Source organism: Coenobita brevimanus, chromosome 96 (assembly GCF_032717465.1).
Source record: "Coenobita brevimanus isolate Jiangsu-jjx chromosome 96, ASM3271746v2, whole genome shotgun sequence".
NCBI lineage: Eukaryota > Metazoa > Arthropoda > Malacostraca > Decapoda > Coenobitidae > Coenobita > Coenobita brevimanus.
In genome coordinates this window covers 11,629,535-11,655,170 of record NC_137049.1, presented here as the reverse complement: position 1 = coordinate 11,655,170, position 25,636 = coordinate 11,629,535, and the positions used below count along the sequence as shown (strand labels likewise).

The 25,636-nt window shown below is 43.3% G+C and overlaps 1 protein-coding gene across 8 annotated transcripts in view; it reads left to right on the top strand.

Annotated features, from left to right (window-relative positions):
- The window catches only part of LOC145413381 (uncharacterized), a 1,646,837-nt gene that overhangs the window by 1,216,314 nt on the left and 404,887 nt on the right, over positions 1-25,636 (top strand). For all 8 annotated transcript variants that reach the window (XM_080283066.1, XM_080283067.1, XM_080283065.1 and 5 more), the window contains one exon: positions 13,520-13,593. In XM_080283066.1, coding sequence (XP_080139192.1) covers positions 13,520-13,593 — 74 coding nt within the window. The remainder of the gene's footprint in view (positions 1-13,519; positions 13,594-25,636) is intronic.

Genomic DNA, 25,636 nt, shown 5'->3' with positions numbered 1-25,636 from the left:
CACAACACGTCTCAGGTAGGGTTAGTACATCCACTCCTTCTTTCGCACCGGCAACACAAACAGAGACTTTGGTGAACTCATGCGGTAACAAAATTGTGCACGTATTCGTTACTGCACGTTTCGTCTCTGCGTGTTGGAGAAGATCATTCAGACTGTGTGAGGTAGGTAACTGAGACATGTCTGAGTCAGCGACAGTGTTGTCGGGAGAGGAGGTAAGAGCCATGTTCGAAGGCTGAGATGATGTATCAGGAGACATTAAGGAATTTATGTCCTTGCTCGCAGTCAGTAAAGGAATGATCTCTGTATTCTCAGATGATGATAGTGGTAGTTTGGGCTGGGTTGGACTTTTTGGTAGTGATAGGGACAGAGGTAATTGAAGGACTGATTTGATCGTAAGAACAGGACGGGGACATTCCATAGTGTAAACCAGGAATCCAGAAATGTCTATACTACCACAAGCAGGTAATAATGCAATGGAGTGGTGTGCCATGGTGGAGAAACCAATAAGGGCATCTGCGGGATACTGCAAGTCATTAGTGACATGAAATTCAATGGGGATAGGGGGCAAATCTCCGTGTAGTTTGACTTCAAGGGTGACTCTTCCCTTAACCTTAAACTCTGAGCCTTCGACACCACATAGGCGAATGTTGGTGGTTCTAGGAAACTGACATAGTTGTGATGTCGATGAATAATTTGTAAGGAATTTTCGGAGATGAGATTTACTATAGATCCTGTATCCAAGAAGAATGACGTTGGTATGTCATGACTGCTTCCGAGAATGACTAAACCCGAGGATGTTATGGGACCTACATGGCGGATGGGGAGTTGGGTGTCTGGTTCTACGTGATATTGGTCCGATACGGGAGCGACGCTTCCCCCGACTGTTGGCGGTTGAGGTAACGACATTCCTCAGTGGTGTGAGTCGTGCTTGATTTGTGGTATTTGCAGAGTGGACGACGTGAGCGGGAAGGCGTACGCTGTCTGGTTTGGGAGTGAGGATGTCTGTATGTACGGTGGCAACTGGATGCTCGATGTCCAGGATGACCACAGTACCAGCAAAGAATCAAAGATTGTCTGTTCCGTCGGGCGCTAGATTGATCACGACCCACGGTAGGAGAACGATGTGTGGCAGGTCTGCCGTGTGTGGTGGGACGGGAGCGAGATTGGTCTGGGGTAGTGGAGGTGTGACAGACTGAGGAGGCCAAGGGTTGGGTGGTGCCCTGACGCATGTAGTTCGAACCTGTTCTTTCATGAATGGCTTTAGTGACCTGAATAATTTTATCTCCCGGATTGAAACCGATTTCCAAGGCTAGCTCTTGCTGTTTAGGAGTAAGCCAGTGAAGGAATCTCAGGTAACCAATTAAGTCAGCAAAGTTGGTGGGTGAAAGCATTGGAACACCATTCTTGTCTTCTAACCATTTCGTGCCTACCAGTAATTGAAGCATCTCGCTACTAGTTGCTTTCATGGTGGCGGCAGCTTCGCAGAGCTTGGCATATTGCGCTGGGACGCGCAAGTCCTCATTTAGTTGGTTTAGGAGATTAATGAATCCCATGAGAGACGCGGTATTTGAATGTTGGCAACAAAGGCTGATGAGTTCCATACGAAAATCAGCAAAGGTACGAATGCTATCGAAATGTCCTGCACGGATCGCGGATCCGATGTCCGATTTACCGTGGTGCAAGCGACCGAGGAGGTAGGCTACTTTGAGCGATTCATCGGTTATTTGTCTATTGCGTATTTCTGTTTCGACTTCCCTGAGGAAATCATAGACAGACCAAGTTGGGTCCTGGCCGGTAAATTTGGGACGATTGGCATCGTCGAGATAGATAGACTGTGGAGGGTTGGCCATGGCTGGAAGTGTAGAAGTGGCGGCAGGAGAGGTGTGGGAGAGAGAGAAGGTAGTGGCAGTTAAGGGCAAGCAAGACGGGGTATGAAGGGAGGCAGGAGAGGGAATGACAGGGGAAGGAGTATAGGAAGAAGGGAGTGTAGAGGCAGGAGTAGAGGAGGAGGTATCTGGATTTACGAGTGGAGGACGGGTAGTAAGTGATTCTGCGGGAAGTGAAACGGGAGGCTCAGGTAGAGGGCGGTGGTACTCTTTGCCACTTCGTAAATGAGTGATTGTGTTAGAGTCGGCAGACGAGGTATGAGCAGGTGATTTTTCCAGGTCGAGAGGGCTGGTGGTAAGTGGTTGACGTGGAAAGTATGGCATTTAATGCGGCAATGGAAGATGAAAGGATGAAGATGGATACGTAGGTGGAAATGTATAAATAACAATGAGAGAATGGAATACACGAGTAGGCGTGAAAATGAATGAAGGTGCGGGCATGGATGGTTTAAATAAAATGCGAAGGATGAGATGGAGTATAAATAACGTAGGTGAAGATGAAAACTGGGTAATGGAAATGAGATGGAATATTCACAATAACCAATCTGTAGAGAAAATCGAGGATAATCTCTATAGTTACACAGTAGAGATGGGAGTGTTGAGATGTATGATGTGCAGGGGTGGCTGGGCGTAGCTGGGCTGGGCTGGGCGGGGCGGGGCAGGGCAGGGCGGGGCGGCAGTGGCGGTGGAGAGACAGCTGGGCGGAGAGGAGAAGAGATGCCGCGATGAATCACCGGCTGGGAGTGGCGGTCTTAGGAGGCTCATGTAATGCAGACTAGATGTGGTGGCGGCAGAGGCCGGTGGTGGGTGGTGAGGGCAGATGTTGGTTCAAGGCAGGTGTAGAGCTAGTGAGTTGCAAATGCAGAGAATGGTGGTGGGCAGGCAGTGGGCAGACAGTGATAAGTGGCACCGTGGGGGCAGGAGTTATGATGAGTTTGGAACAGGTGCTGGGAACAGGTGCAACAGGTGCGTAGGTCAGCGACGGTGACACTTGCGTCAGGAACAAGGCGTATGGGTGCGGTTGTTTGAGAGGTGAGCACTGGTGAGAAAAATTGTACACTCGGAAAGCATAGCCAGGTATTACACCACTAGAGGCACTGAGGAGGGGGGAGGCTGGCAGATGCGAGACGTCGTGTATCTTGTGATGTCACTAAATCGGTGGAGGCGATTAGAATCTGATGGTTCGAAACACCGCTGCTACCAAATGTAACTTGCAATACTTTGGTGATAGAAACTCCGTGTACAAACAGCTAGATAAGGAGTTTATTACAAGCTCACAGTAAAATAGCCTGCCCGTTTCGGCTGCCTGCTATGAACTGACGCAGTCACGCCCTTCTGCCCAGGCTTGGGCCATGGGAAGGCGTGCTGACCTAGCAAGTTTACTGGGGGCATGTATGCACTGGGGGGGGGACATATATACATCGGGGGTAGACATATTGTGGAGGGGGTACACATGCTAGCCTGCCTCACCACGTGGCTCAACACGCCGGCCTACCTCACCACATGCCTTATCACCACGGCCCAGCACATCAGATTATGTTGGTGCAGGTGCACGCCAGCGGGCACGTGACCGCCGATGCCTTTCACCAATGCCATCACCACCATGATCACCATCACCAGCATCATCACCTGCCTCATCTGGTGGTGAGTCGGTGGACTCGCCACCACACCGCCATGCTAGGGGCCATGGCAGGGCATAGGGTAGGCCGTGTGCCCGGCAGACAAGGCAGAAACTGAGGACTGGTAGGTTGGAAACTTTTGCCTGGGAGGAAGGGACGGGGGTGTCAGCCCGGGGTACCTGTGTTTGATGACACAAACGCAGGTGTGCAGCCAGAATTTCCCTGTAACAGAGCTTCTTCTGCAGTGGACTTCTTCCTTGCCTTTTTCACTACAGCAGTGATGGAGTTCATAGTGAAAGCGAACATTTTCAGGGATTTCTGCTGCAATTAGGCTGAGACTTTGCACCTGAGCGAGAGTGTGAAAGTGAAAGAATGGAGTGCGACAAGTGTTAGTGAAATGAATGTTTCACTAGCATTGACAATGTTGATGCCTCATATTAGGAAACATAATATACACGATTATTGGCTCATGGACGATATTGCTGCAACACCAGTATTCACTAAGTACATGCCACATTACTGTTATCTAGACATCCTGAGGTACCTACATTTTCCACGAACATGGCCCCACATCCGAACGATAGTCTGTGGAAAATTCGCTCAATTCTGGAGATGAAGGAAAATTTTCGATCTTTTTTTCAGGCCTTTCCAGAAGGTTGTTAGCTACGAGTCACTTTCGTTCAGGGGACATCCTGCCTTCATTCAGTACATTCCCTCAAAGAGACATCGTTTTGGAATAAAGTTTTTTGTATTGTGTGATTGCAAGACTTGGTACGTGCTGGATTTCATTGTGTATACAGTCAAGAAGCTAATGAACAGGTACTTCGGTGCCAACTATATCCTTCACACTGATAAATATTACAGGGCACCAAGTCTTGCAAAGTACCTGCAAGAACACAAAATTGGATCGTGTGGCACTGTCCCCTACAAAAAGGAAGCATCGGCCATCCTTTCCCAAAGGCACTGTGAAGGGGGAGTGCAGGATCTTGAAATCAGGTAAACTCCTAGCAATTCATTGGCATGATAAGAGAAAGGTGAATGTCCTCTCCATGGTCCATGAAGGTAAGTTGATCGACATAGGCAAGGTCGACAGGAGAACAAGGCAGCCAGTCTTCAAGCCTGATGCTGTTATTGACTATAACATGAACATGCAACTCGTTGCGTAATCAGATATGCAGATCGGCACCGTCAACTGTCTGAGGAGGTGTTGTAAGTGGTATGAAAAGGCATTCCTAAATGTACTGGACATCTGTGTACTCAATGCCTTCGTTCTGTACAAGGATGTTACACAGACCAGTAAATCCCTCAGACAGTTCAAGAAGGATGTAATTTTCAGCCTTCTGGAGAGGTATGGACATGTAAATCCTTCCATGAAACGGAGGCACAGTGTGCAGCAACTGCCTAACCACCTGCAGTGCAGGGACTGGCTCAACAGACATTTCATGGAAATACTACCTCGCACACCTGCAGGCAAAGAAGCCTTCCAGCATTGCTATGTTTGTGCCAGTTCATTGCGCCAACAACAGCAACGCCATATGACGAGGTGGTGGTGCGCTGAATGTGAGTTGGCACTGTGCACTGACTGTTTCCTCGATTTCCACTCAAAGACTGAGTGGTAGGAGACTGGGTGTTACGCATACGTTAGTTTTGTACATACAAGTATGTTGTTTTTTGTGTAAATAGAAAATACGATTGTAATGCTCCGTGTATATTTATGTGAATAATGGAAGCAGAAAGTTTGTTTCATAATAAACTCGCTGCCTTATTTTATTCTGAAAACATTTGTTTATGCATATTTCTTATGACAAAAAAGTCTAACTCAAAGGAATGAGAAAATCATAGTGGCAAGTATTTCCAGTTATGGACAGTGGGTAAATAACTACCAATACTTTGTTCACATATTATTTAGTTTTTGTAGTAGTACTTGTAGTGGTAGTAGTAGTGGTAGTATATATTGTAGGTGTGGTAGTACTAGTAGTATTTGTGGTAGTTGTCGTATTAGTACTTGTAGTGGTAGTTGTACCTGTACTTCTAGTAACAATAGTATTATTTCTAGTAGTTGTAATACCCAGACTTCTACTCGCTCAACGAGTGGCAGAATCGAGCAACAATCCTAGCCAGACATACATATCCGTCTGTGTGTATGTGTATGTGTGTGTGTGTGTGTGTGTGTGTGTGTGTGTGTGTGTGTGTGTGTGTGTGTGTGTGTGTGTGTGTGTGAGAGAGAGAGAGAGAGAGAGAGAGAGAGAGAGAGAGAGAGAGAGAGAAAGCACGCGAGTGTCTGTCTGTCTGTATGTCAGGAAGAGGCGAGTAGCCTGAGTTCAAGGTCGTTGCTATGGTGGCCGGCCTACCTGCATCCAATACGACCGATTATGGAAAAATATTCACGGAAACAGTGTCTGTAGTGGATTTTGGTCTCCTGGCAGTGTTATCTAAGTGTTATCATTGTGGTGGGCTACTGTAAGCCTTTGTTGTGTTCAGTTATTAGAGTATACCTATCTATCTATTTCTATTGCCAGACGCCATAATCCCATAAGGGGTGGCCATTTGACTAGTGAACAAAATTGACTTCCTCAGTAAATTACATTTGTCTGTAACAATAATCCATACTTTACCAGTAATATGTCTGCAATACATTAAGACAATAAATAGAAAAGCATACAATATGAAGTCATTTAAGCACTACCCTGAAAAACAATGTTCTGTTCGGTTTAAGAAATTATTTGGTAGTACAAAATATCCCCTTATTGTAGACTTCTTGCTGAGTGTTCGCTGTTTAGGAACCAGTTCTGAAACTGGCATACTGTTACAGGAACCAAACCCGAACCTGGAGCTAATTAGTTACAGCTCCATATCCCTGGAGACAACACATCCCTCTTTCAATCCTCCATAGGCTGAATTGTGAATAACATTAAATACAGTAATGGACAGTTTAAAGTCTTTTGATGTAGATAGTATGCAAAGTTATTGGAGGGATGGATGGAATAGAATGAAATAGGGCTGTTTTTTTTTTAAAGCTTGATGTGCATCAGTAATCTGAACACTGTATTGTGTGAGTGTCACTAATTGGAAGTCATGAGTGAGAGTTGTCAGAACTGTTTTGTGCAGTTAGATTAAGCACACAGTTCACCGTACATGACTAGCACTGATAGGGTAAGATAAGAAATAGTGGGATACTTGATGGGTTTGGAAAGGGAAAGTCAGTTGAATAAAGAAGAGAGTGTGGTTTCACACACTGCACAGATATGGCCATGGTAGTACAAGTATAACACCAATTTGCTGGCACCCATGGTTCCAGAGCCTAGCCAAATGAACCGTTTTGTCGGACTAACCAAGTACACATACTCAACAATTCACCTCTGACCCGATAACCTTCAGTGTAATCACACTCATGTTGTAATTTAAGTTCTTTATGGAACAGCAGAGCTTGATTTGTTATCAAGCTACATGACGCATCCACTGTTGAAACCATTCCATCATCACTGAAGCATGCTTAGTATTCTTATTTTACATAGTTTGTCTAACCCGTTCAGTGTCGAAGCCTTTGTTGGTTTTTGTGCCTAGATTGCCAAGGGTCTGGGAGACAAAGTTACCTAGAATGCCAAGTATTTTCAACTGTCTTTTTCATGAACAGACCTGAAAAGTCGTCAAAATAAGCCTAGTTTTCTGCCTGTTTTCTGCCTGAAAACAGGTGTTTTGGTCCAGCACGCCCAGATTATCAGATGGCTACTTTCAGATACTACCAGCAGCTGATGTGGAAAGATAGTCCACATTGGTGTGGAGTGGATGGATGCATGTAGTACTTATAGTATGAAAACGCATCCTGGTTTACGTAATGCGGCCAGTCAAAACTGTGATCATGGGAAGTTGGAGTTCCGTGCTTATTTTATATATTTTCACATTCACTTTTTTTTTTTTATTATATTAGTATAAGGCACTATAAACACTCACACTGAGCACTATAAATATTCATGTTGCACACACACATTAGTTACGGTAAATCACACGTTTATGTTATTTTCCGTACTTGATTTCATGATTTACTCTTATTTACCTACATTTTCCTTATATTACTTTCATCATATACATTACGCATCTCTGTCAGTTAGTTCATTTGGAAGTTCTCCAACTTTGACTGGAAGTCGGGAGTAAGCTCGATATCTTTGGCAGCGCAGCGTGACCCAGGTTTGCGTCAGATGGCTACTTTCAGATATCATCAGCTGCTGACGTGGATAGGTAATCCATTTTGGTGTAGAGTAGGAGGATACACAGAGTATTTGTAGTAGGGAAACACAAGCTGGTATATGTAATGCAGCCATAGTCGAAACTATGATGTTGGGAAAATGTGGTTCCGTGTTAATTTTTACGTAGTTTCACATTCACTTTATATATATATATATATATATATATATATATATATATATATATATATATATATATATATATGGAAGGAGGTGAAAAGGGTACGAAAGGGAGAGTCTGGGAAGGAAGAACGAGTAAAAGCAGAGGATGGAAGGATGTTAATTGAGATGGATGCAGTAAAGAAGAGATGGGCAGAGTATTTTGAAAGATTGTTAAATGTAGAGGAGGAAAGAGTGGCTGAGATTGGGGCGGATGGAAGGGTGCAAGGAATAAATGTGTTGGGAGAGTTGAATGATTCTTTGATCACGAAGGAGGAAGTGGAGAAGGCAGTAAAGGAGATGAAAACAGGGAAAAGTGCAGGTATGGATGGGTGTGCTGTGGAATGCCTGAAAGGTGGTGGAGTGACCATTGTTGACTGGTTAGTAAGATTGTTGAATGTGTGCTTTGTGAAAGGTATGGTGCCAATTGACTGGGCAAGTGCTTGTGTGGTCCCGTTGTATAAAGGCAAGGGTGATAAGTATGAATGTACTAGCTTTAGGGGTATAAGTCTGTTGAGTGTTGTAGGCAAGGTTTATGGTAGAGTGTTAAGTATGAGAGTTAGAGAGGGTACAGAGGGAGTGATTGGTGAAGAGCAGTGTGGCTTTAGGAGAGGGATGGGATGCGTGGATCAGGTGTTTGCTGTGAGACAAGTGTGTGAAAAGTATTTAGCGAAAAGCAAGGATGTGTTTTGGGCATTCATGGATTTAGAGAAAGCGTATGATAGAATTGATAGGAAGGCTTTGTGGACTGTTTTAGGATTGTATGGACTTGATGGTAGGTTACTAAAAGGGGTGAAAAGTTTTTATGTAAATAGTAAAGCATGTGTAAGAGTGGGAAATACTGTGAGTGACTGGTTTCCTGTGAGAGTGGGGCTGCGACAGGGATGTGTGATGTCGCCTTGGTTGTTTAATATTTACATGGATGGTGTTGTAAGGGAGGTGAATGCAAGAGTTTTAAGTGGAGGTCTGAGTCTGGTGAATGTTGATGGTGGAGAGTGGAATCTGAAGCAGCTGCTGTTTGCAGATGATACTGCACTGGTGGCTGATTCAGAGGAGAGATTGAGACAGTTGGTAGAGGAGTTTGGAAGGGTGTGTGAAAGGAGGAAATTGAAAGTAAATGAGAATAAGAGTAAAGTGATGAAGTGTACGAGGTTGGTAGATGGTAGGGGGATGAATATAGCTTTGAATGGTGTGTTGCTTGAGGAGGTAGAGTGTTTTAAATATCTAGGGTCACATGTTGCTGATGATGGAAGAATAGATGCAGAAGTGAAGTTTAGAATAAATGAAGTAGAAAAGGTGCTGGGAGGAATTAAAAAAGTGTTTAGATGTCGTTCGCTTAGAATGGATGTAAAGAGAAGGTTGTATGAGGGTGTTGTGGTACCGACTGCGTTATATGGGGCTGAAACATGGAATATGGGTGTAGCAGAGAGGAAAACTTTGAATGTAATGGAGATGAGATGTCTGAGGAGTATGTGTGGAGTGACGTGCATGGATCGAGTGTGAAATGATGAAGTGCGAAGGAGAACTGGAGTTGTTCGAGAGATGGCTGGTAGAGTTGAGCAGAGGGTGTTGCGATGGTTTGGGCATATGGAGAGAATGGATAATGAGCGATTGGTGAAAAAGATAACTAGATCTGATGTGAGAGGTGTAAGGCTGAGAGGAAGACCACGAATAGGATAGATGGACAGTGTGAAGAGAGCACTGGATGAGAAAGGGATGTCTGTTGAGCAAGGAAGAGTGGCTGTGCGTGACAGAAATAAATTGAGAGAAATTGTGAATGAATAAGTGATGACGCAGCCCTGAGGGGATATTCTCCCGCATTTGGTCTGATCAGCTAGTCAGGTCAGGTGCGGGTAAGGGGCTGGGTCTGTTATGATGTGGCAGGGGTAAACCAGCTCTGCTGTCAGGCCCTGCTGCGGATGTCACTGATTGCATTGCGCAGTTGACCCTTGTGCGGTGTACTGTGGTGAGGATCTGTCCGTTCTCCCCTTGGGGCTAAGATGCGAATGAACATGTTTGAATGGATGAGTAAATGGGGAGTGTGTCGTCCTGTCTCGGCTACCTCCCTTTCCTTGGGGGAAGCAGCCTAGGTATATATATATATCCCATTGGATCCCAGGGGCGCTGGGCGAGGCATGGCACTGGGTGGGTACTAAGCGTACCGCTCTCCGCCTATTGGCTCATGGTCACGAAGCTCATAGGTCCCTACCAGGCGGTTCCCTACTTTTCAAAGATTTGAAAAATCCCAGTTCTGTCCAATATTCCGGACACTGGGCTCCAATGGGATATATATATATATATATATATATATATATATATATATATATATATATATATATATATATATATATATTGGTATAAAGCATGGGAGGGGTGGAGGGGTGTCAGTCATCCCATTTTCTGTCACAGTCTAAAGGGCAGACTCAAACAATTTTTCGCAACTGTGTGAAAAACCGTGTAGCTCAGTCGGTAGAGAGCTTAACTGATGACTGTGACTGTTTTAAATCTTATTCTAGTTTAAAACTATTAGCATGTCGGTTAAGCTTTGGACTCGCTTGCGAGAAAATATTATTCAGTTTGAACACTTCTCTAATTCACCCATACCAGAAACAAATGGATCTTTGACAGTCTCTTTTTGTTCTGATACGGTAGGTTTGATTTTTTCATCTTCTGTCAGTCCTTGTGATTCAAAGAATTTTTGAACATGCTGTTCTTTACCATCTAGTTCGTCATCACTTTCAGGCAAATCTAAATGATCTTCTATTGCATTTATAGCATTTAGCTCTGCTTGAGTAGCATCCAGCTTTTTATCTAAAATAATTCTTTTGTACTCATGGTCCTTTTCTTGTTTGAGCTTCTGATACTCCATTTCCTTTTCTTGCAAGAATTTCTGATGCTCTATTTCCTTTTCTTGAAACTGCTGCTCAACTTTCAGCCTAGATAGTTCAGCATTTAACTGTTCCCTTCTTGCTGTACTTTGATAATATCTATTAGTATAATGTGAATGCCTTGAAGCCTTACTACTTTGTGACTTAGCAGACTGTGAACACGTCGAGGCTTTACTTACTGATTTTGTGTCCTGCATTAATTTATTCATTGCCAATCCTCTTTATACAAGTAATGTGCACTTCTTTCTCTTCCATTAACTCCTGTGACAATTTTACTTGTAAAATTGGATCTGCTCCCATTAGCTTGTGAAATACATTTACTACTCAATTAAACTGCAGCTGTTCTGCATTTATGTGATTTTACAGATCCAAACTTACATCATTCATATCTGACAATATATCATTTACCACTTTTATCCATGCTTGCCTTTATAATGGTAACCTCTTTGTAAACTGTGTTATTTGGTACTCACACCCTTTTTCTGTTAAAGACTTTGTCTGATACCCTTCACTTCCTCATTCGCCTCAGTAGACTTAGGATAGTCATTTACGGCTTTTCACCTCATTTGCCTCAGTAAACTGGGGGAGGTCACTTACAGCTTGTTCAGTATGACTCATTGTTACAAATATTATTATATTGTACCTAATTTCAGCTGAAGACAAACATTAAATGTATCCTTATTTGTAGTCGAAAGTTCCCTCTGGCTGTAGGTGAAGCCTGGAGAATGAGGAGTTTTAAGTAGTGAGCAGAGATCAATCTACAGTGTCTGCAAAACTTGTACACAGAATTTCTAGATATTTCTGTCAGGTAGCCAGGAGTGTATTATGAACTGCACCAGAGATTGGTATATTCAGTAGGGAAATCCTTTGCATCTATCTGCTGCTTTTGTTGATTGCAGGAATTCTTGTGGTCACCTCATTCTTTGTTCATACTTGATGCCCAATGTGCTGCTTGCTTGAAGGTCGAATTTTACTTTGGGCCGAGTTTTACTTTGGGGTGAGTTCTACTATACATGGCCAGGGCAGAAGGGGGGTTACAAGGAAATTACCAGGATTCTTTCTTGACATTTTATTCCATCTATTACATCATGATATTCTGTTCAGTCCCATTTGATCCCAGACATTCCCGCAACACTGAAAAGTAATAATTCTTCGTCTAAAAAACAAACATTTAACTTCTTGTTTTGCAAAACTTCAGTAATCAAACATGTTAAGTCTTCTTCAGTTGTCTTAACATTATGATGCATCATTCGCGTATTTTAATACAAGCATATATAACAGGATAGCATAGATATACTGAAATATAATACTGTACCTCAGTTACCTCTTAGCTTGGCCCCCAAGTCCATAGTGTTATCCTAATCACAAGATGGTGGTCTGTTCGCACAAGACAAATCAAAACCGATCCGGATTTGTTTACAAATTACTGAAACTATCGAAGAAGTGACACCTTTTGGACAGTGATACCAAACTATAAATGAAGATTCTGTTCTTATTATTAATACACATATACAGTATACATATAATCGCATGCAAATAATGGGTATGGCATTTACAAAGGGACGAGGTCATAGAGTGTGACCTCAGGGGTAAGGGACTGAATGGGGAGGCTGTCGGAGATCGAGCTGCACAGAGAACCACCACTGACCAACAGTGACGCATGCAAAGAAGTTGAAGCCATTATAAACGAAACGAAATGTATTTCTTTACTTGGTTATCGATGGGTCTCTATTGCGGTAGTTGGGCAGACCAATTAGCCACGATCAAGAAAAGTTTTATGTATTAGAACAGATTGGAGTTTATTCTTGACACTCCCACTGACACTTGCCTTTTTCTTAAAAGCCATAGCTAAGGTTAAATGTAAGTAAAATGAGATAAAAATCAGACAAAATTCAGAGATTAGCACCAAGACATGTGGTGCAGGCAATACAGGTGATAGCGGGCTACACCCAAGACTATCTGTGGCCTCCCGATAAACTAGTCTGGCGGTGCAGGAGTTTCAAGTGCCTTCTCGTAATTTTGTCCAAATTAGATGCCAGACCATCCAATTCCAGAAAATTGGTTTTGTACCTGTAGCAGTAATATCTCTAACCCCAGGCTCATTTGAACATGAACCCAACGAAGTGCAGGTTGAAATTGCCTTAGTGCTGCTGCTCACCATCCTCCTTTGGGGGGATAGGGAGGGAGTTGAGGGATGTTTGTAATACAGGGCAGTGGAACAGCTCGGTTATATCAATGCCACCACAATATGGCTGTGGTGAAATGGTATTATGGTAAACGAATTTCACGTAAGAGAAGACATGGAAAGCTAAAAAGAAGTGTCCTTGAAATTGTAACAATAATTAAATATGTTAAAATCAAGAAATGGCTAAGTGGAAGCAAACAAACTGACAATTGATAGAAATGGGTGCTTGAAGATCTCAGTACATATGCATGATGTAGGGTGCATTTTATTTTCAACTTGGTAGGTAATAAAATGGCACTGCACCACATTTGTCAGTAAGAGGTCAAAATAGTATCCTTGTGAATGGTATACCCTGCAGGATAGTACAGTATGTGTTCCATTTTACTAAGTACTGTGGTGAATGCTTCTCATACTTTTATCTTTCCGCACTTTTCTTTTTCTATTTATGGCTTCTGTCTAAAAGTACATAACTTTAGCATGATGATATCTTTTATTATTATAGAGTATAAACCAATTTAATTTCTTCAATTTTTCACTACAGAGTTGATGTGCCAACGGAGAAGCGAGTGAGACGATGGGCAATCTCTATGGAAGAACTTATCAATGATGGCATGGGTAGGTGGCAACATATAAAAAGAGCAAATACAAATGCCAATAACTCTAAACCAAACACTTTGACACTCCCTGTGCTGCCTCTTCAGCTTCATGTAATGATTTTGTTTACCATTCTGGATTTAACAACAGCACTGGAGAATTTTCAGGAAATCTGCTGCACACACCTCAACTTCAGATACCCCTTACTTCATTGTATAGTGAATGCAAAAGGACAGCTTGACACATGCATGTCAAAGAATAAGGTGCTATTTCTTTGTTTTACTGGTAGGTATTTAAAATGGTTCATTTAGTTTCATTTCTTTTATAAAAGCTCCAACATGCTTGCATGTGTTGGCCTTGGTCACCTAATGGCGGCTCTCTGTGCTGCTCGATATCTGAAAGCCTTCCTATTCAGTCCCTTACCCCTGAGGTCACATTCTATGACCTCTTTCCAGGTCTTTTTTGGTCTGCCTATTGCAACCCTACCCCAGCATTAACACTTCTCACTTTCTGCACCCTGTAGTCATCTCCCATCTTCTCCACATGCCCAAACCATCTCAATCTACCTATTTTCATCACAACATCAATACACTCCAGCCCAATCCTTCCTCTTTACTTCCATTGTAATGCTAGCCCCTCCAGGCCTCGCATTCAAGTAGTCACAGCACATCCAACTAATCACTGTCATTTCTGTACGTTTGAGCCTGCGAATATAATCTACCTTTATAACATTCCTAACATATGCTGCATATAAGGATCCCCCTGAATGTAGGGACAGCCCTCTCAGTGTCAAGGGAGGCAACAGCTCCTTGAACTTCCTCCAACCACTCCTTACTCTAGCCACTGAGTTAGCTCCAGCTCCACCTACCTCCAGCACATAACATGACTCCCAAGTAACAAAACTCTTCCACACACTCGATAGACTCGCCAGCAAGAGCAATCCTTTCATGCCTGACAATCTTCACATGCTCTTCCCAACACACCGCACACACGAAATCACCACTATCTCGCAGTTGACCTCAAACACCACTACATCTCTTAACCCGAGGATTGCGAACCACAGCTCAGGCTGTGCTGGCCGTGCATCACCGTTAACTACACCCTTACGCAAACTCGCATGGTGCTACGCAAAGACGGAGAGGGAGAGAGACAGAAAGAGAGATTTTTTCTTTTCAACAGATGATGCCCTGGTTGTGTACCTTCAAGTTTATAGTAAACAAAAAAAAAATTGTTTTTATGGTAAACAAAAACAAAAAATTTTGTTCATTTTTTCACTGCTCCCCTATGTAAATTTACGCACTGACAGATTACTTTTCGCCAGATGATGCCCTGGATGTTTATCTATACACAAAAACAAAACAAATTTTTTTTTTTTTTCATTTTTTTGTGCACCACGGAGTGGGATTAAAAAAAAAAGGTGATTTCGCAATCCACAGGTTAAGCACCCACTTATTGCAAACACTGCACAAGATGGAATTACACCTTGATTATCAGACGTAGCCTAACAGAGCCAAAGGCATGTCCGGATTGTGCTTGTGGCTCTGTCCGAGTAGTGGCTTCTTCCCTGCCCCCCATTTGTACATACCCTAACTTTGAAACCCATTGTAAAAGGCCACTACAGTACACTGTAAAGTGCTTATTCTTGGTGTTTTACGCTACATGGATGATGAATGAATGAATGAATGAAAAAAAAAAGACCCAGCCTGGTAAAAAAGTTCATGTGGCCATAATTTCCTCCCAGATGCAAGCATTTTGTCCGAATAAAATGCAAAATGTACAAATAATGCTTTTGAACAGCCAGATCACATTATTCAATTAATGAATGGTTCGGATAGTGGCCATCCAGATAATTGAGGGACTGCTGATCTTTCATGCCCTTTCTGCAAACAGCACATGGCCGCTCCCCACTGCATCAACAGTACCATCCCCAGCCCTAGATATCATCACTTTTGTTTTATCTGCATTTACTATCAAACCTTCGTGCCCCATACCATCCACTTCCTAAATCTTTCCTCCGCCTCCCTTTCATTCTCTGCTGTCAACACCAAATCATCAGCATGCAACATTCCCCATAAGAGTCTATTTTGAAGGCACATGAAAGGGCTTCAAGCACCACAATAAACAGCAAATACACATAACTTTCTGTACAGACGACATAACACATATACACCAAAACGCAAACACAGCCACACACGTCCTCCAACCTTACCTCAACAGACAACACGAACAGTTCGTGGCCGACGCCGGGGCCATTTTCTGAAGTTTCAATTTTCTTTTTCCTTGCCATATTGAAGAGAGTGTGTAGACGCACCTAACAATGCAAATCCCAGCTTCTTAGACCCATTCTGTGGCTTGCAATGGAGCACGTAATATTTGCAGAAATATCGGCAACGGATATCGCTACTGTGGTGTATTGCCATGGTGCAATATTGCACGTGTTGTTATCATTTTTCTTACCCCCCAAAACAACGCAAATGGTGCTGAAATGTTGCACATATATTAGATATGGTGATATCGAGTGATTTCAGTACATCATATGTTAGGATTCGCTCCAAAAAAAAAATAAAAATAAAAATAAATAATATATATATATATATATATATATATATATATATATATATATATATATATATATATATATATATATATATATATACACAGTATATTTTCATTTTTGATATAAAATATATTTATGGTAGTTATGAGTTATTTTGCATGTTAGTGTTGTGAGTATGGTTGGAAGAGGGAGTGACAGGGATGAACATTCAGTCCTAAATGAGAAAATTGCCGGTCCCCCTAGGGTAGGCTCTCCCATGAGGGATGAAAGTGGAGGGTCGGGTGAAGTCTCTTGTCAGCTCTGATTAGAGGTAGAGTGGAGGCGCTTTTAGCCGCTCCCACACCACCTGCATGGCTAAAATAAAATCGTAATGCAGGTTCAAAACTATGAATAAGTCAAATTATTAGGAACGGAGAGACAAAGCAGAAATAAATACGTATACAGATGGGACAAAATGAATTTTTCCCATAATAACATGTTTACATTTCTCTATCATTTTACTTTGTTATTTTCACAATATATGTTGCTTTCTGTGTGTCGTGACTGTGGGAATGTGTGATATTTTCTGCCTGGGTAAGGAAAAAGGGTAAAGCTGTATGTATCCCTGCACCCGGAGTATTGCACAGCAACTGTCTGCGAAATCATACTCATGCCCTGCTCACAATTATATTGCTTCAAACGTGATTCTGCAATGATTGCAAGTAGTTCAAATTCATAAACAGGTAAAAAATAGGTGGATAACAATACAGGAACATACATTGATGCTGGCAAGGCTGGCAGGGTAGGGTGGAAGGGTCGAGCTTTTTTTTTTTTTTTTTTTTTTTAATGCGAGGAAGAAGGAACCAAAGGCCATGAGCCCGCAGTAACAGTTCCCTCCAAGAGAAAAACAAAATACAATAGAGAGCCATATTCAAGATCCGATCATTTTGAGATGCCTGAACACACTGCGTTTGAAAGACTGGAGATCATAGGCAGCAGGAAATACAGACAGAGGGAGACAGTTCCAGAGCTGACCTGTTGCATAAATGAAAGACTGGGAGTAACGGTTAACTCTTGCATTAGAGAGTTGGACAGAAAAGGGATGAGAGTTTGCTGCCAGACGGGTGCTAAGCGCCCGTCGTAGAGGTGGAGGAATGCAAGCAGACAGTTCAGAGGAGCAGTGACCATTAAAGTAGCGATAGAAAAGAGATAAAGATGCAACAGTGCGGCGAAGAGACAGAGGTTGAAGGGAGTCAGTAAGAGGAGGAGAGTTAATGACACAAAAAGCCTTTGACTCCACCCTACTGAGATGAGCTGTATGTGGGGAGCCTCTCCACACATGAGAGTTGTACTCCACACAGGAGCAGATAAAACCCCTGTATAGAGTCAACAATTATGCAGGGGTAAAGAAAGAGCGGAGTCGGCTTAGCACACCCAATCTCTTGGAAGCAGATTTTACAAGAGATGTAATATGATCTTTCCAAGATAAGTCCCGAGTAAATGAAACCCCAAGCATGTTCAAGGATGATGCAGGATTAAGCTGAATATTATTAAACATTAGTGGGTATACCTGTGGAAGATTTTGTCGGGTTGATAGGTGTAAGAACTGAGTCTTAGATGCATTAAAAACAACCATATTATTTTTACCCCAGTCAGAGATACGAGCCAAGTCAGACATTAGGTGTGCCATAGCCTCATCCCTTGTTTGTTGAAGTAACTGTTGAGATGGGCGTTGCGGGAACCGAATGGAAAGGTGAAGGGTGGAGTCATCAGCGTATGAGTGGATAGGGTTAGATGTACAGCTTAGAAGATCATTGACGAATAAAAGGAAGAGAGTTGGTGATAGGACAGAGCCCTGAGGAACACCACTGTTGATAGATCTAGGAGAAGAACGATGGTCGTCTACAACAGCGGCTATAGAACGACCAGAAAGGAAGCTAGCGATGAAGGCGCAGATAGAAGGATAGAAACCGTAGGAGGGCAGTTTGGAAATTAAAGATTTATGCCAGACTCGATCGAAAGCCTTTGAGATGTCAAGTGCAATGGCAAAGCTTTCGCCAAAGTCCCGAAAGGAGGATGACCAGGAGTCTGAAAGGTAGGTGAGAAGATTGCCAGTGGAGCGTCCCTGACGGAACCCGTACTGACGATCGGAAAGAAGGTTGTGATAGGAAAGATGCCTTAAAATTTTTCTATTGAGAATTGACTCGAAAACTTTTGAAATACAGGACGTTACAGCAATTGGACGATAGTTGGAGGGTTGGGAGTGGTCACCCTTCTTTGGGACTGGCTGAATAAGAGCAAACTTCCAGGAAGAAGGAAAGGTACAAGTTGACAAAGGCAAAAGAGTTTGCCTAGGTAGGGTGTAAGCACAGAAGCACAGTTCTTGAGAATAACAGGAGGGACCCCATCACGCCCATATGCCTTGTTAGTACTGAGGCCAGTGATGGCAGAAAATACATCAACTGAAGAAATTTTAATGTCAGCCATGAGGAAGTTAGAGGGGGGAAGTGATGGAGGAACAGCACCGGAATTGTCTAAGGTGGAATTGGAGGAGAAAGTCTGTGCGAAGAGATCTGCTTTATCAGTAGAAATAGCTACAGAACCATCAGAGTAGAAAAGAGGAGGGAAGGATGATGAGGTAAAGTTGTTAGAAAGATTTTTGGCAAGGTGCCAGAAGGAGCGGGAAGAATTCGAGTTGGAGATTTGAAAGCATTTAGTATGGATGAAATTATTTTTAGTAGAGCGAAGAACAGACTTAGCACGATTCCGGGCAGAAACGTAAAGATGATGTGATTCAGGGGTGGGTTGGCTCCGGTACCTTTTGTAGGCCCTGTCCTTGTTGCGGACAGCATTAGAACAAGCATGATTAAACCAAGGCTTTCTTGCGTTAGTCAAAGGATATGAGAAAGGAATGTATGCTTCCATGCCCGAGAGAATAACCTCCGTAATGCGCAAGGCACACTCAGATGGTTCCCGGCCATGGAAGCAATAATCATTCCAGGGAAAATCAAAGAAGTACTGCCTGAGGGCCTCCCAGTCCGCAGCTCCAAAATGCCACAGACGACGTTTCCCTGGAGGGTCCACAGGCCGTACCGGAGTGATAGACAGGTTAAGGTAATAAGGTTATGATCGGAGGAGCCCAACGGAGAGAAAAGATTAACAGAGTAAGCAGAAGGATTAGTTGTGAGGAAGAGGTCAAGTATGTTGGAGCTCTCTCCAAGGCGGTCAGGGATACGGGTAGGGTGCTGTACAAGCTGCTCTAGGTCATTAAGGATAGAAAAGATGTAGGCTTGTTCACCAGGTGGATCCGTGAAAGGAGAGGAGAGCCAAAGGTGGTGGTGAACATTGAAATCTCCTAGAATGGAGATTTCAGAGAAAGGAGAAATGGATAAAATGTGTTCCATCGTAGAAGTAAGATAGTCGAAGAATTTTTGATAGTCAGTAGAATTAGGGGATAAGTAAACAGCACAGATATATTTAGTCAGAGAATGACAGGAAAGCCGAAGCCAGACTGTAGAGAATTCAGAAGAATCGAGTTCAGGAACACGAGAGCAAGATAAGTCGTTGCATATATATACACAGCAGCCACCTTTGGCTTTGAAATGAGTATAGGGAAAGTAGGAGGATACAGAAAAGGGTTTGCTGTCAGTTGCCTCAGACAGCTGAGTCTCCGTTAGAAAAAGGTGAGGTTTAGAGGAGGAGAGGTGGTGCTCAACAGAGCGAAAGTTAGAGGAAAGGCCGTGAATGTTGCAGAAATGAAGAAGAGAGTCAGACAGTGGTTCCAGGTACCTCGAGTCGTCACCAGGAGAGGGGCGGATGGTGGGGGCATTTATGGTCCCCCCCCTGGGGACTCCGAGGCTTGGTGAAGAGACGCCATTTTTTTTTTTTTTTTAATTTTGAATAGGAAGTGTAGTGTGTACTCTGCATGTAGTTTGGTGTACATAGTTAGAGAAATTTGTACTGGAGAGCATGCTGGCCTACTCTCTGTGTAACTGAGACACTGAAAAAGTTCAGCAAAGGGGGATGGTCAGGAACTAGTCCTGAGGGCTGATGAAACGGGAGTTCCAGCACTCTCTGTCATCAGCTTTCCATCCACCTCTGGAGTACTGCCCTGCTCGACTGGTGCTACAGTCTACTTCTACGAGTTTGTTGGGGCAACCTTCACACAGTCAAAATACGATGAAATGGGCATAATTATCAAACGGTTGCCTTGTAAGATAGCCTTTTCCATACCCTGTGCCTGTTCACTTACATTACAGACAGAGCCTACAATGATTACCACTCTATCTAGGGTAAAAAGATTGTAGTAAGCATATAAGGAAATACATGGGGATTGGCATCTGAGAAATAAATACAGGGCAGAATAATTACTCACCTCAAGTGCCTGATGCGATGACAGGAGTCAGTGCAGGCGAACTTTTACCCATCTCTGCCCTCCCCTGGCAAGTCAAAAGTCAATAGAGATAAGTCATTATCTGGGAAACACTGTCTTTGTACAAAAGTCACAAAACATAATCTACTTCACACACTACCAGTATCTTACACTTCTATATCTTATTTCGTAACACTACACTAAGTAATTTACACTGTATACACTACACTGCCCGTGAAGTGGTAGGAAGTAGAAACCCTATAGGACGAGAGACTGGACAGCCATTATTTTCTACTGCTCGCTGATTGGTTGGATTTCATGGGCACCATGATGGGTCCAACATCAAGAAGCCTTTCCGCAGATTTGTCATAGAGTACATCTCGCCACCTACTGAGGAATGTGACTTATTGCCTAACAAGATGTCGTTTTAATTATAAGGTATAATACTTATTTGAACAAATGAAGATTCATGTTAAAATCTCTACACATCTCTTATATTTCATTGCTTCCATAAAAACCGTCATAAGTGCCGAATGGTAATGTTGACAAATCAGACTGTTGGTTGGTGCTAAATAAGACGTGATGTGCTGTTTTGCTGGTACTTTTTTGCCTGTAAATATGGCTGGTTGTGCTGCATATGGATGTACAAACAGAACTGGACCTCGTATGCATCTTTTCTGATTCCCTAGAGATCGGGGAAGCTGGAAAATATGAGAAAATAAGGTCGGAAGAGCAAACTGGTCTGCCAGTGACAATCATCGACTTTGCCAGGTAAGGTATATTCATTTTACGTGTAGTTTTCCCATTAATAAAAAGATTTGCTGTACTGTAATATACACTGAAAGAGACAGTGTTAAGGAAACTGGATATTTTCATAATGTGGAAGTAAAGTACATTAGATGAGAAGCTGGACCTCGTGTTTTGCCGCGAGGTAAGACATCAATATTGATGGTCTCATATTCCAGTTAGAAGTCTAAGTTATGGATTTTCAACAAACAGTAACCTCTACAGAGTGATTATTTGCTATGGGATTTCCTGCTATCACTTCAGGGCCAGGTACTGGAGCACTATTAGTGTTTGTTAGCTGGGCAAAATATGTAAACACTCGGTATTTATGTATCTAACGTCGTCTGCAAACTCACTTACTCATCTTTATATGCTTGGATATTATGCAATGTAATGTGTAGAGGAATATATCATACTGCTGCTTCTTTATATATTAAAAAGACAACACTTCGTGCAATCATAGAATTAAAAATATTAAAAAACCGTCAGTAATATGTGAACAATAGTTAACTGACTGGTGGTATCTAGCAATGCACCACTGGTCTCTATATGAACGCAAGGCAGCGACCCAAATGTATACACATTGACACATAATGGCGGCTGTCCAGTCTCTTTTTCTATAGGGTCTCTAGTAGGAAGTGGTGAGGTAGCGCGAGAGGTGGTGCAGGGTGGTGAGGTGGTGCATGCAGTGGCTGGATGTGGTGGCGAGGCTGTGTGGGGTGAGTGCACCTGCACTCCAGCCTCCCCCTCCTTTCCCTCAATGAAGAGCTGCTTCACCACTGTCTGTCTCCTCTTCAGTGATGGTGGAGCTGTACAGCAAGGTGGTGGTGGCTTCTCTCTTTCCGAGGAGATGAAACTTTCGCCCTCTTCGGTAGTAGGAGAGTGATACCAGTCACCACCACTCTCGTCACTACTCCCGACAATACTCTCCACCTCAAGTCAGACCCAATTCGGTCTTCATCGCTCTCCCCCCCATGGGGAAACAACTCTGCCCTGATATCGGGGCTGATGAGGGGCCTACGGGGCTGGAGAGGGTGGCACTGGGTGGGGGTAGGGGCAAGGAGAGAGGTGGAACTTGGACGTCCACTCATCACAGAAGTGCGTGGTATATCAGCCTGTAGGGTGGGTCAGTCTGAAGACGTTCAGAAAGTTCGTTCACTTCCCAAAAATTTTCAGTTTTTTATAGCCTGCACTCAAATGAAGCTGCAGCCATTTATATGCTAAACGTCGTTGGACACCGGCGGCCATGGAGGGGTTAAACAACACATCACAAACATTAAAAATAGATTATCATCAAGACTGAATGCCCTACACTTGCCCATACAACATTCGGACACAACAAAGAAACCACCACAGTATACCCACAATATATAGATTCAATGATGAACTATGCAAGCCCTGCTTGGGCTTCTAACCTCACTTAAAATTTATACTGCAACACCCTACAGACCATACAGAACAAGGCGATAAAAATAATCCCAGGCTGCATAGCTACTACACCTACAGACCACCTACGCCAAGAAACCAAAGTCCTCAAAGTCAATGACCACCTAGACATTAAAGGTACAAAAATTCTTGCCGTAGCCTCCACAAACTCATACCATCTTCTACACAATAAGGCAGCACATGAGGAGTAGACTGTAGCACCAGTCGAGCAGGGCAGTACTCCCAAGGTGGATGGAAAGCTGATGATAGGGAGTGCTGGAGCTCCCATTTCATCAGCCCTCAGGACTAGTTCCTGACCATTCCCCTTTCCTGAACTTTCTCAGTGTCTCAGTTACACAGAGAGTAGGCCAGCATGCTCTCCAACACAAATTTCTCTATCTACACCAAACTACATGTGCAGTACACACTACACTTCCTTTTCCAAAATTCAAAAAAAATCATGGCGTTTCATCACCCAGCATCGGAGTCCCCGGGGGGGGGGGACCATAAATGCCCCCACCTTCCGCCCCTCTCCCGGTGATGACTCGAGGTGCCTGGAACCACTGTCTGACTCTCTTCTTCTTCATTTCTGCAACATTCGCGGCCTTTCCTCTAACTTTCGCTCTGTTGAGCACCACATCTCCTCCTCTAAACCTCACCTTTTTCTAACTGAGACTCAGCTGTCTGAGGCAACTGACAGCAAACCCTTTTCTGTATCCTCCTACTTTCTCTACACTCATTTCAAAGCCAAAGGTGGCTGTTGTGTATATATATGCAACGACTTATGCTCTTGTGTTCCTGAACTCGATTCATCTGAATTCTCTACACTATGGCTTCAGCTTTCCTGTCATTCTTTGACTAAATATATCTGTGCTGTTTACTTATCCCCTAATTCTACTACCAAAAATTCTTCGACTATCTTACTACTACGATGGAACACATTCTATTCATTTCTCCTTTCTCTGAAATCTCCATTCTAGGAGATTTCAATGTTCACCACCACCTCTGGCTCTCCTCTCCTTTCATTGGTCCACTTGGTGAACAAGCCTACATCTTTTCTATCCTTAATGGCCTAGAGCAGCTTGTACAGCACCCTACCCGTATCCCAGACCACCTTGGAGAGAGCTCCAACATACTTGACCTCTTCCTTACAACAGATCCTTCTGCTTACACTGTTCATCTTTTCTCTCTGTTGGACTCCTCTGATCACAACCTTATCATCTTAACCTGTCCTATCACTCCGGTACGGCCTGTGGACCCTCCAGGGAAACATCATCTGTGGCGTTTTGGAGCCGCAGATTCGGAGGCCCTCAGGCAGTTCTTCTTTGATTTTCCCTGGAATGATTATTGCTTCCATGGCCGCGAGCCATCTATGTGTGCCTTGTGCATTACGGAGGTTATTCTCTCAGGTTTGGAAGCATACATTCCTTTCTCATATCCTTTGACTAATGCAAGAAAGCCTTGGTTTAATCACGCTTGTTCTTATGCTGTCTGCAACAAGGAGAGTTCCTACAAAAGGTACCGGAGCCAACCCACCTCTGAATCACATCATCTTTACGTTTCTGCCCGGAATCGTGCTAAGTCTGTTCTTCGTTCTGTTAAAAATAATTTCATCCGTACTAAATGTTCTCAACTCTCCAACTTGAATTCTTCCCGCTCCTGGCACCTTGCCAAAAACCTTTCTAACAACTTTACCTCATCATCCTTCCCTCCTCTTTTCTACTCTGATGGTTCTGTAGCTATTTCTTCTACTGATAAAGCAGATCTCTTCACACAGACTTTCTCCTCCAATTCCACCTTAGACGATTCCGGTGCTGTTCCTCCATCACTTCCCGCCTCTGACTTCCTCATGGCTGACATTAAAATTTCTTCAGCTATTGTATTTTCTGCCATCACTGGCCTCAGTACTAACAAGGCATATGGGCCTGATGGGGACCCTCCTGTTATTCTCAAGAACTGTGCTTCTGTGCTTACACCCTGCCTAGGCAAACTCTTTCACCTTTATCTGTCAACTTGTACCTCTCCTTGCTGGAAGTTTGCTCTCATTCAGCCAGTCTCAAAGAAGGGTGACCACTCCCAACCCTCCAACTATCGTCCAATTGCTTTAACGTTCTGTATTTCAAAAGTTTTCAAGTCAATTCTCAATAGAAAAATTTTAAGGCATCTTTCCTATGACAACCGTCTTTCTGATCGTCAGTACGGGTTCCGTCAGGGACGCTCCACTGGCGATCTTCTCACCTACCTTTCAGACTCCTGGTCATCCTCCTTTCGGGACTTTGGCGAAAGCTTTGCCATTGTACTTGACATCTCAAAGGCTTTCGATCGAGTCTGCATAAATCTTTAATTTCCAAACTGCCCTCTTACGGTTTCTATCCTTCTTTTTTTGTCTTCATCGCTAGTTTCCTTTCTGGTCGTTCTATAGCTGCTGTTGTAGACGGCCATCGTTCTTCTCCTAGATCTATCAACAGTGGTGTTCCTCAAGGCTCTATCCTATCACCAACTCTCTTCCTTTTATTCATCAGTGACCTTCTAAGCTGTACATCTACTGTAACCCTATCCACTCATACGCTGATGACTCCACCCTTCACCTTTCCATTCGGTTCCCACAACACCCATCTCAGCAGTTATTTCAACAAACAAGGGATGAGGCTGTGGCACACCTAATGTCTGACTTGGCTTGTATCTCTGACTGGGGTAAAAATAATCTTGTTGTTTTTAATGCATCTAAGACTCAGTTCTTACACCTATCAGCCCTTCAAAATCTTCCACAGGTATACTCACTAATGTTTAATAATATTCAGCTTAATCCTGCATCATCCTTGAACATGCTTGGGGTTTCATTTACCCGGGACTTATCTTGGAAAGATCATATTACATCTCTTGTAAAATCTGTTTCCAAGAGATTGGGTGTGCTAAGCCGACTCCGTTCTTTCTTTACCCCTGCA